Below are 12,946 nucleotides of genomic sequence, written 5' to 3' on the forward strand. Positions count from 1 at the left end.
AGCACTGACTGCTCTTCCAAAGGTCCTGAGTTCAATTCCCACCAACCACATGGTGGCTCACAACCATCTGTAATGGGGTCTGGTGCCCTCTTCTGGCCTGCAGGCATACACACAGAATATTGTATACATAATATTTTTTTAAATATTAAAATATATATATAAAACCTATTTAAAGTTATATACCAATTTAATTCATAAATATAAGCAGGAAGACTATAAAATTTTATAGGGCAGGGGGATGTAGATACAGCTCGGGGGAAAGTTATTTGCCACCAAACCTGGTAAACTAGATTTAATCCCTGAGAGCCACATCCTAGAAAGAGAACAAACTCCTGTGAGTTGTCCTCTGACCTCAATGGCCCTTCTGCAACAAAATAAATAAATGTAAGTATTTCTTAACCTAAATTTTATATGACATCAACTATCAGGATAAAATATAAACTCAAGGGCTGGAGAGATGGCTTGGCAGTTAAGAGCACTGACTGTTCTTCCAGAGGACCCTGGTTAAATTCCCAGCACCCACATGGCAGCTCACAACTGTCTGTAAATTTACTTCCAGGGGATCTGACACCTCCACACCAATGCACATAAAATAAAGTTAAATAAATCATAAAAAAATATTAAAATAAAATATAAAACTCAGGACTTGATACTAGAATGACATGTCAGAATTCATATTTTGTTCCAGTTGTTTTGAGACCAGGTTTCTCTATGTAGCCCTGGCTGTATTGGAGCTTGCTATATATAGACCTAGTAGGCCCCAAACTGAAGAGTCTCTTGTCTCTGACTCCTGAGTGCTGGAATTAAAGGTGTACACTACCCAACATAAACTTAAATGCTGAAAGTTTGGGAAGGATTACTTCCAAATCTCTCAACTATAAAGAAAGCCAACATTTACAAAACCAAAACTAGAGAAGTTAAGTGTTCAACATGACATATCATTTCTATAATGCCTGGGGTCTATTTTTGTTTTTTGATTCTTGTTTTTCTACACTCTCTAAAAATTATAAGCTAGACTAGCCTTGAATTCACGAATATATCCTATTATGACCTCATACTCAAAATGTTCCTCCCTCAGTTTCCTGAGTACTGCTACTGGGGTGTTTTTAACCATGGCTGAGTTTACTCTGTATCATCTTTACATATCACCCTCCTATCTGTTTTACTCACCTTCTCTAAGCAACAATATACTTCCTATGCCTGGAGATTTGTTTATTCTGGACATTTCATTTAAAAGGAACCACATGTGACCTTTTGTGATTACTTAAAATATTTCAAAATTCATGACTAATGATATTGATTTGTTGTTGTTGTTGTTGTTTCACTTTTTCAAACAGGATTTTTCTATAGCTTTGAAGCCTGTCTTGAAACTCTATAGACCAGGTTGGCCTTGAACTCATGAAGATTCACCTGTCTCTGCCTCCCAAGTGCTGGAATAAAAAGTATGCGCCACCAATGTCCAGCTAATATTCAACATTTTTTATAAGCTTATTGTCCATCTGCAATTTTCTTTGGAAAAAAAATTAATTCAAATACTTATAATATTCATGTTCTAAACTACAAATCTTTATTATTGAGTTCTTTATATATTCTAGACAGAGTCTACTTAAAATACAAAGCCAGAGACCTGAGAATGGGGCTGGAGATTGTTCAGTGGTTAAAAACATTGGTTGTTCCTCCAGAGGTCTTGAATTTAGATATAAGTACTCATATTGGGTGTTTCACAACCACCTGTTAGCTCTAGCTTCAGAGAATTCAGGCTCTCTTCTGGTGTCTGAAAATATCCTCACACTTGTGGCACACACAAATAAAATTTTAAAAATATTAAATTTTTTTTTTGGGGGGGGGAGACAGGGTCTCATTATGCAGCCCTGGCTGGTCTGGAACTCTCTAAGTAGATCAGGCTTGCTCAGATTCACAAAGATACACCTGTCTTTGACACCTGAGTGCTGAGATTAAAAGTGTCCAGCTCCACATACAGCTTTAAAACAACAAAAACAACCAATACAGGTTGGGAATGGTTTGAAACCATCCTGATCCATACAATTTAGATTCAGGAAAGCCAGGGCTACAAAGAAAGACCCTGTCTAAACAACAACAGAACATGTTCAACATCAGTAAACTGAAAATGAAAACCACTCCACAACATTTGAGACTGAATAAGCAAAATATCAAGATAACAGGCATTTTTCACAAAGGTAAAGAAATTAAGTCTTGTGGGGGGAGTGGGAGGGAAATGGGAGGATGGGAGGAGGTGGAAATTTTAAATAAATAAATTAATTTAAAAAAAAGAAATTAAGTCTTTAACTACTGGTGGGAATGAAAACAGCAGCTGCTGGGCTTCCAGTTAAATTATTCCTCAAAAATTTAAACATAGAAGTGTCATAGGTATCTGAAATTCTACCCTTAAAGCACATACATACTCAAAACTGAAAAATGGACTTGTACTCTAACACAATATTCCAAAGTACAGCAATTTATAACAACTGGTTAGGTATTTTGAACTAAAATGCAGGCTCTGAACCTTGGTCTTTCTGACCTATGAAGGCTGTCTTCCTCTCTTTCTCACCTGGCTTTCTCTAAAAGTTTGAAATTGTATGCCGTTCTTAGTAGCATATTCTTTTTTTTTAAATATTTATTTATTATGTATACAATATTCTGTCTGTGTGTATGCCTGCAGGCCAGAAGAGGGCACCAGACCTCATTACAGATGGTTGTGAGCCACCATGTGGTTGCCGGGAATTGAACTCAGGACCTTTGGAAGAGCAGGCGGTGCTCTTAACCACTGAGCCATCTCTCCAGCCCCCTTAGTAGCATATTCTATCTGGCTAGGACATGAATCATTTCTTTTGCCCAGCATATCTACGATGCATACTCTACCCACCCATAAGTGACTTAGTAGCATCTAAGATAGCTATATAGTTTTGCATTGGTTATTTAAGTCCTTGTGTTTGAAAAATCAAAATTTACATAATAAAAATATCAATATAATAATGAGATAATGGCAATCCTGACATGCCAAAAAGAAGAATGTTTCCTTTGAGGAAAAAATGAAAATAATCCAGGCACTTGAAAGAGAGAAGCAGATAGATCTCTGTAAGTGCAAGGCCAGCCTGGTCTACACTGAAAGTTTCAGGGTAGCCAGGGCTTCACAGAGAAATCCTGTCTTAAAACAAAGTAACAAAAGGGAATGCAGAAGATGGCTCACTGGCAATTGCACTCACAACACAAAGTATTATAATGAGTGTAAAGAGGAACAGAGTATGGATCCCCAGAAAACCAACACCATACATACTGTGTAGATTTGATGGTCCAACTATAAGTCCAACTCTGGAAGGAGATAAGATCACTGGAGCAAGCTAGCTAACAAGAAGCCCTAAGAGTGAGCTCTGGATTAACCCTGCTTAAACAAATGAAATAAAAGAGAATCTAGGATGAATCCTAACATGCTGATGACATCCACATCCACACTCATGTAAAAACATGCACGCACACACACTCGTACACATGTGTGCACACACACACACACACACAAAATGGAAAAAGAAAAATATGATAAAGAAATTTCTAACTTGGGAGCTAGAGAGAAACATCAATAGATAAGAACTCTTACTACTCTTGTAAGACCCAGTTTGGTTCCCAGCACCCATCCACATCAGACAGCTTACAACCACCAGGTTGTATCCAGGTCCAGAGGATCTGATACCCTCTTCTGGCCTGAATGGGAGGAAGTGGCCAAAGGCCTTAAATTATAGCACTTGGAAAGCAGGGGCAGGCGGATCTCAGTGAGTTCAAGGTCAGTCTGGTCTAGAAAGTGGGTTCTAGGACAACCAGGACTGTTACACAGAGAAACCCTATCTTGGGGGGAAAAAAATCTCAGCTGTGTGGTGGTGGTGTACACCTTTAATCCCAGCACTCAGAAGGCAGAGGCAGGCAGATCTCTGCAAGTTCAAAGTCAGCCTGGACTACATAGTGAGTTCTCCAACAGTCATGGCTAAAGAGACCTTGTCTCAAAAACAACAAAGTTGTATTGATGCTGCTAAAACTCTACAGTAAGAACAAGATTTCTATTTATAAAATTATAAAGGGAGCTAGAGAGATGACTCAGTGGTTAAGAGAAGTAGCTGTTCTTCCAGAGGATCTGGGTTCAATTTCCAGCACCCACACAGTAGCTAACAACTGTCTGTAACTCCAGTTCCATGGGATCTAATACCCTCACACAGATACACACGGAGGCAAAACACCAATGCATACTTAAAAAAAAAAAATTATCAGGAAGTGAAATGTATGCTAGTTGCCATACCTCAAAAGGGAAAAGTTATGGCCATAGGGCATGCAAAGTATTAAAATATTTAGCTCAGACATTAAATTTTTTTTTCTTTTTCGGGGTTTTTCAAGACAGGGTTTCTCTGTAGCTTTGGAGCCTGTCCTGGAACTAGCTCTTGTAGATCAAGCTGGCTTCGAACTCACAGAGATCCACCTGCCTCTACCTCCCAAGTCCTGGGATTAAAGGTGAGTGCCACCACCACCTGCCGAGACATTAAATTATAAGGTTCAGTATTATCTTCAGTTTCAAGTATGGGGAGGGGGATTCTAGACTATATACTCTGAGGACAAATGAAAGCTATATAGAGAAATTTTAAATTTGTCTCTTCCTCAGAAGGTTCAATAATTTTAGTCTATAAAATGAGCTGGTAATAGAGAAAAGAGGGAAGGGATAAAGCATACGAATTATTAATGTGTACACACAGGAGCCATACAAAAAGAAAAAAAACTCAAAAGGACCATATGGTTGACTTTGAAATAGCACACTGCCCTACAGAATAAGGGTCCTGAAGCTTCTGAGGATGATAACAAGCAGACTATGAGAGGCTAAAGAGACAACAATAAGGCGAGCAAGACTGTCATATTAAGCTGTCAAGTCTTCTAAGGATAGCATCTCAGTGTCATTCCTGTGTCTGCAGAATAACTAACATAAATCTTGCCAGAAGATATATTTAGGGTGGTTTATTTTTATTCCCCTAAAATATTATCTTGATAAAATATTTGGATTTTTGTCCTTGGTTGCAAGCAATCTCCAGAAGAGCTACATTGGTGAATAATAAAAGAGCCTTTTTTATTTAGAGCAAACCACTTTCAAACACATCTGAGGTGTTTTGAGGAAAGAACATGGATAATAACAGGATTGGTGGGAAGGATGGTTCTCAGGGAAACCATTCCTGAGTCAGAAAAGTGGAACTGACATTACACACCCAATTCTCACCTTGGGAGAAAGGAAAGCAGCTGAAGGTAAAATTAATCACCAACAGCCAATAATTTACTAATCACCTTATGTAATGAATAACAACCCCAGAAGACTAGGGATGATGAGGAAGATGAGAGCAAACATCCAATGGCCAAGAAACTGACATACTCCATGTACACAAAAGCTCCTGTACCAAATAGGATTCTAGGGCTCAATCTTTTGTTGTATCATTTAAAATAAAATCTTAAAAGTTGCACTTAATTATACCCAAGGAAAGGGTTGGAGGATCCCAACTCCATAGTTAATCAAAATACAAGCTAGAGCTTTTAACTGGCATCTCAAAATGGGAGGCATTCTTATACGACTGGGCCTAGATTACATTATATCTCCAGGTAGTTTTGAAACGAGATTGAATTAGAGGACAACCAAGTGATGTCAACTGCAAAAAGTCATTGCTTGCATAATGCATGTCGACATATGTGGTATAAAAAGCAGTATGAGAGCAGGGATTGTTTTCTTAGCAAACTTCTTATCTTTTTATCATCTTTTACTCCAACATCACTGACGTCAAACCTTTAACTCACAAAATATACTGCTCCAAAGCTCCCATGGCCAATTTCTCTTAGATCTGTGAAGAGCTTTTCCGGATCTTCTTTGAAGAAGAGCTCTGCAATTTCAGGGTCCTTTAGACTGCCTGCTCTGTTAGTTGATGGCATCCTGCTGAGCAGTCAGCTGTCTGATTCTAATTTTATACTGCTATCCCAATGCTTGGTTCATCTGTATGAATGAAGCCACGCTGACATAAACTAGGAAAAGAAAAAATAAAAAGGAAAAGTTAAAAGTTGCTAAGAATAATTAAGATAATTTGTAGTTATTATCTATAAAATTATATCAGATCTACAATGTAAGGGAACAGTGCAGTCTTCTATTGCATTATAAGCTCATCACAATCACCTGTGGCACTTTAAAAGCACAGCATTCCACAACACAGTCCATTTCAATGTTAGGTGCAACTTTAAACCATGGGAGACCTTCTACTACTTAAATTATCCAATTCTGACAAAGTTAGAAGAAGAGACAATTAACAGACTATTAAAAACATACATAATAACTCACCAAAAGTAGCGACACAAGCCTTTAAACCCAGCATTTGGGAGGCAGTAGCCTAAAGACCTCTGTGACTTCCAGTTCAGCCAGGGCTATCTACTGAGACATAGTCTCATAACATAAACAAAACAGGTGCTGGAGAGATAACTCATTAGTTAAGTACATATACTGCTCTTCCAGATGACCTGCATTGATTAAGTACTGAGCAACTTAGAAAACTTCGAAAAAACAGTAGATTCACTGGAGGTTCTGCTACAATTCCTTTATATGGGATTATCTACTGCTTAAAGATGGTTGTCATAATTGAGATAGGCTTAAGAACCTGGGTTCTGGGATAAAACTGGCTGAATAGGGGGCTGGAGAGATGGTTGAGAGCACTGACTGCTCTTCCGGAGGTCCTGAATTCAATTCCCAGCACCCACAAGGTGGCTCACAACCACCTATATTGAGATCTGGTGCCCTCTTCTGGCCTAGAGGCATACATGCAGGCAGAACACTGCATGCATAAATAAATCTTTTAAAAACTGGCTAAATATAAATCCCAACACTATTCAGACACTGTCTCCTTTATTTTTAAAGTATAAAGAAAAAAACCTACTTTATACTTATGAGGGTTACGTGAGTTACCGTGTATAAGTTCAGACTACTACTCTACCATAGTAAGTACTATAACAAATGTCAGGGTTTGTTGTTTTTTTTTTTTTTTAGTTCACTTAATTTCAGGAATTAAAAGTGGAATGTATTTCATTAGATTTCTAGGGGGGAAAGTGTCATCCAATTCTTCCTATGCTTTTTTTTGTTGTTGTTGTTGTTTTGTTTTTCGAGACAGGGTTTCTCTGTGGTTTTGGAGCCTGTCCTGGAACTAGCTCTTGTAGACCAGGCTGGTCTCAAACTCACAGAGATCCGCCTGCCTCTGCCTCCCAAGTGTTGGGATTAAAGGCGTGCGCCATCACCACCCAGCTCATTCCTATGCTTTTTTTTTATAACTTCTAAGCCAATATCATTTTACTGAAATATTAGAATCAATTAAAAAGTTTAATTTCTAAGTTTTATGTGTATTTACATTTTGCCTGTGAGGCACTATACTGGGAATCAAACCTGCATCCCCTAGAAAAGCAGTAAGTATTCTAAAATGTTGAACCATCTCTCCAGCCCCAAAAGAACTAACTTTAGTTCTTACCAGAAAATACATGTCTTTTGTATCTCACTGTAGCAACACCACACTGTAATAAAAAAGGTGTGTGTGTATAGATTTAGATGGAGGGGTGTGTGTGTGTGTGTGTGTGTGTGTGTGTGTGTGTGTATATATATATATATAATAAAGAAACTGTCTTGGCCTGTGATAGGGCAAAAGAATAGAGGTAGGACTGAATGCTGGGAGAAAGGAGGCAGAGTCAAGAAGAAGCCATGGAGCCACCGCTGGAGACAGGCTAGAACCTTCCATTAAGCCATGAGCCTCGTGGTAAAATATAAAATAATGAAAATGGCTTAAATTAGGATGTAAAAGCTAACCAATAAGAAGTTAGAGCTAATAAGCCAAGCAGTGATCTAATTAATACAGTTTCTGTGTGGTTATTTAGGAAGTCTGGGCAGTCAGGAACTCACAAGAGGCCTCCTACAACAATGAAGAGTGTTAATTTGAGTCCTATTTTTTCTAACATATATGTAAAATGTGTGTGTGTGTGTGTGTGTGTGTATAAAAATAGAAAAAAAATTTATGTACACACACATGGCCAAGGCATCTCAAACTCATGGCAGTCCTCTTGATTCAGTCTTCTGAGTACTGGGGTTACAGGCAAGTACCATTATACCCCAATTCTAGTTCTAATAAACATTCAAAGCTAGTTGTAGCCAGGTGGTGGTGGCGCACGCCTTTAATCCCAGCACTCGGGAGGCAGAGGCAGGAGGATCTCTGTGAGTTCGAGGCCAGCCTGGTCTAGAAGAGCTAGTTCCAGGACAGGAACCAAAAAAGCTACGGAGAAACCCTGTCTCGAAAAATTAAAAAAAAAAAAAAAAAAAAAAAAAAGCTAGTTGTAATACACATGCCTATACTTCCAGCACTCAGAAGGATGGGGACAGGAAGATACAGAGTTTATCCTTACTTACATAGCAAGCTTGAAGACACCACCACCAAACCACATATACAATCTTTTTCTTTTCCTTTTCTGGCTTCCACAGGTTCTTGCACACATTGGTACACATATTCTCAACCATATAAATAAAATCTTTCTAAACTATTTAACTTAATTCAAAAGTTTCAAATATGAGTTTTTACAGTTAAATAACTTCAACATTTCCCTAACACAGCCAGGTATTTAACCAAATAAGCCAAAAGCAACAGAATTAGAAGACAATCAGAATATATACAGTATTACTTAAAGAATGTTTCTTGAGTCAACTGATGATTTCACAGTATTTCATCTTTTATGAATCTTCAAATTTTCATAAAAGGGACATTATTGCCCCTAAGCAACTGATTATAAGGTCTATAAATCAAGATTCTGGCCTGGAATCTTGACAACAGCCAACTGAAGTCAAACGCTTGGTCCCTCAAGAGAAAAAATTGGAGTCTTTTATACACAAAATTGACAGAGAGTACTACCTACTGTATCTTTTCCTCAACATATAGATATACAAAGAAGCATGCATATTAATAATTACAATATTAAATACAAACAGCAAAGGTCATCAACAGGATGAACAAATATATGACTTACACTCAACCTTTAAATTATTTGACAGCTAACTCAATCATTTAAACATAATTGTAAGTTTAGGGTTGGAATTAGACGATTATTTGGCTCTAAAAGGTCAAATATCCTTTCTCAAAAATCACAAGCTCAATTAATGTTGAGAAATAAACCATTAATACTCTGAAGCATCTGCCTAATATTTCAAATGGAAATGAAGGACAAAAATGAAAAACAAAGATACTACTATTCAGCCGGGCGGTGGTGGCGCACGCCTTTAATCCCAGCACTCGGGAGGCAGAGGCAGGCGCATCTCTGTGAGTTCGAGACCAGCCTGGTCTAAAGAGCTAGTTCCAGGACAGGCTCCAAAAATCACAGAGAAACCCTGTCTCGAAAAAAAAAAAAAAAAAAAAGATACTACTATTCAAAGTATCACTGGGTCCAAAAGTGATGTTGCTTGCCTGAATTATCAGCACTTGAGCAAGAGGATCCACAAGCTGAGGGCTAACTTACAGCAAACCCCCATTAAACACAAACACAATCTCTAAGTTCTTGGCAACAAGAAAGTATAGGGCAGATATCATAAAAACTTTAATTGGTGTATTGATAAAGATAAAAATACTGTCAGGCTGTAGTGGCGCAGGCCTTTAATCCCAGCACTGGGAGGCAGAGGCAGGAGGATCTCTGTGAGTGCGAGGTCAGCCTGGTCTACAAAGCGATACCAGGACAGACAGAAGTATTACACTGTTTCGAGTGTGATACTTTTGGGGGGGGAAGGGAAATGAGAATAAAAATACTATCTTTCAAAAAATGAGGTAAGGAAGATTAAATAATAATCATTTATATGAAAACAGAAAATTATCTCCATACACAGATGACTTATGGAAAAAACAGAATTTATTCAAAAAATCCTTCCTACCTTCCAAATATTTATTTTACAAAGGTTTGTACTACTTCTAATTTTTTAAGTTTTATTTATTAATGTATGTGAGATGTGTGTAAGAGTGCAGGTAAGCAGAGAGGCATGTGCTACAAACAGTATAGAGGTCAGAGGACAACTTTATAGTTTCTTCTTCAATCTTGGGCACCAAGGATCAAAGTTGTCAGAGTTGCCTGGCAGACAAATTTAACACTGTCACACACACAGACACACCTACATAGAAGTGTTTTTGTTTTTATTAAACACTTAAAATCCGTATAATTAAGCTTTAAAACTGAGACTGGCAAGATGGCTCAACAGGTAAAAACACTTGCTGCCAAGCCTGAGTTCAATCCATAGGATCCACTTGGTAGGGGAAGAGAACCAACTCCCAAAAGTTGTCCTCTACTCTCCACATGTGTGCCATAACATATGTGGCCACATCCTATCTTCCAAATAAATAAATATTTTTTAAAAAACTAAAAACTGAAATGCTAGCATTATTTGGAACTTAGATCAAAATGCCAATGGGGGAAGGGACTAGAAAGAAAGGAGGGGAAACTGTCATCAGTATGTAAAATAAATGAAAAAAAATGTTACTTAAATTTAAAAAAAAGGGGGGGAGGAAGGAGACTTGCTGGATAAGACTGACAGTCTGAGTTCAATCTCCAGAACCCAGATAAATGTGGAAGAAGCCAGACGATGGAACACACCTTTAATCCCAGAACTCAGGAGGCAGAGGGAGGTGGATCTCTGTGATTCGAGGCCAGCCTGGTCTACAAAGTGAGTTTCAGGACAGCCAGACCTTTTACACAGAGAAAAACCATCTTAAAAAACAAAAGCAAAAAATTATAATGTCAATTACATCTTGATATTTATTCAATACACGTATAAAATAATCTATCCTGTGGTGGCATGTACCTGTAAAGCTGTCCCTAGGTAGCTAAGCAAAGAAGATGGGGAGTTCCAAGTCAGCCTGGGTTACACAGTGAAACTCTGCTTAGAAAAAATTGAAAATTTAAAAAAAAATAAAACAGATAAAGAGGAAAGAAGGAAAGAGAGGATGAAGGGAAGGGGAAACAGAGGAAGAGAAAGAAAGGGAGATGGTAGAGGAGGAAAGGAGTCACAGTTCATTCCTGAGAGCCTGAGCCCAGTCCTAGGTAGTCTGCTCAGTCTCTTTAGTGTCTTCTTCCCTCCTTTCACTTTTACCAATATCCCTGCTTAAACCTATATTAAAACTTTTTCTTTACACTCTAACCTTAACTAATGTTTTAAACTAAATCTCAAACTTTTAACATGCTATGAAAGAGCTAGAAAACAGCTCACTATATATATCCAGGGTAGCCCCCCCCACCCGTTTTCCCATTTTTTTTTCCCTCTTAGTTGAAAATTACAAGATTATGCAATTTAAATTTGGACTTATCTCCCAAATCAACTTCACATTTAATTTGGTTTAAAATATCATTACTTAATGCTAACATTTATCACCTTATCAAACATGAAAATTTACACAATAAAACTACGGAGCCAGACACACGCACCTGTAATCCAACACTCGGGCTAGAGGCAAGAGGATCTGAAAGGAGTTCAAGGTCATCTTCAGCTACACATTGAAGCCAGCCTGGGCTGTATGATACTTTGTCTTCTTAAACAAAAATCCTACATTAAGTTCCCATTTGTATGTTTAAGGTATATGGGAGTGTTTATTCAATTGTGGGCTTTTGACAGGGCCTCATGAAGTCAAGGCCGTTGTAGACCTCCTGCCTCCCCAAAGTTAGGATTACAGGAATGGTTTGTTTTGTTTTGTTTTGTTTTGTTTTGGGGGGGGGGGGTTTCGAGACAGGGTTTCTCTGTGGTTTTGGAGCCTGTCCTGGAACTAACTCTTGTAGACCAGGCTGGTCTCGAACTCACAGAGATCCGCCTGCCTCTGCCTCCCAAGTGCTGGGATTAAAGGCGTGCGCCACCACCGTCCGGCAGGATTACAGGAATGTGCCATCACATTTGGCAGAGTAGTGGGGAGTGCAACTCACTAGGTATTCCTAGCTGGTTGGAAACTTGCTTTGTCTGTAAATCAGACTGGCCTTAAAGCTGAACTCAGAGGTCACCCTGCCTCTGTCTACCTGGGTAGTAAGTGTGGTTTTTTTGTTGAGTGGGGAGAAAGATATATTTTAAAGATTATACATACATACATACATACATACATACATACATACATACATATATGAGATATATATATATATGAGAAAGAAATGGAGGAGGCACTCTTTCTGGAAGTATCTTTTACATTTGACTCCAGAGAAAGGTGGTAGCCCCTGAACGCAAGGGTAGATTTTTATCACCCTTTAGTTAAATGTACAACCTCTAGAATGCTAGCACTTCTGTTTACTAGCTGTATAATACTGGGCTAGTCACTTAATCTCTTTATGGTTTGGCTCCTCATCTGTAAAACAGATCAGTACTTAGTGTTGTTTCATAAATTAGTGCTAAGTGGTATTCTATTATATGGTTGTAAAAAGGTACTTTTTAAGAAAAGTCACACATCACTATTATCTGCTGCTGGTAAACGTTCTAAATCATACTACCCTAGTTAATAACGGTTAAATAGCACAGGTAAGACAAAAGCCTCCCATCTATTATTCAACACTGTCTAGAAGTACTAGCTTTGTTAAAAATTTATACATAAAGCATTACTACAAGGCGAGAACCAAGAAAAAGTAGATTCCATGAATGGACATTTCATAGAAGAATTATAAATAATGAGTAAGCTGGGAAAAAATGCTTGTTGAAGCCTGAGCTTCATATGAGATCCTATCTACTACAAAAAAAATGTTAAGTTGAGCAAAGATGAATACACGGCATTTTTTATTTTTTTTTTATTTTATTTTTTTTTTCAAGATTTATTTATTTTTATTATGTATACAACATTCTGCCTCGATGTATGCCCGCACGCCTGAGGAGGGCGCCAAATCTCAGCACAGATGGTTG

General features: G+C 38.1%; 1 protein-coding gene across 2 annotated transcripts in view; it reads right to left on the reverse strand.

Moving 5' to 3' along the window:
- Taok1 (TAO kinase 1) overlaps positions 1 to 12,946 on the reverse strand; it is a 105,247-nt gene that overhangs the window by 65,048 nt on the left and 27,253 nt on the right. For both annotated transcript variants that reach the window (XR_009057452.1, XM_057776796.1), the window contains exon 2: positions 5,830 to 6,051. Coding sequence is in view for 1 of the 2 variants with exons in the window: in XM_057776796.1 (XP_057632779.1) it covers positions 5,830 to 5,961 (132 nt within the window). In the remaining variant the exon portion in view is untranslated. The remainder of the gene's footprint in view (positions 1 to 5,829; positions 6,052 to 12,946) is intronic.

This window comes from Chionomys nivalis, chromosome 7 (assembly GCF_950005125.1).
Source record: "Chionomys nivalis chromosome 7, mChiNiv1.1, whole genome shotgun sequence".
NCBI lineage: Eukaryota > Metazoa > Chordata > Mammalia > Rodentia > Cricetidae > Chionomys > Chionomys nivalis.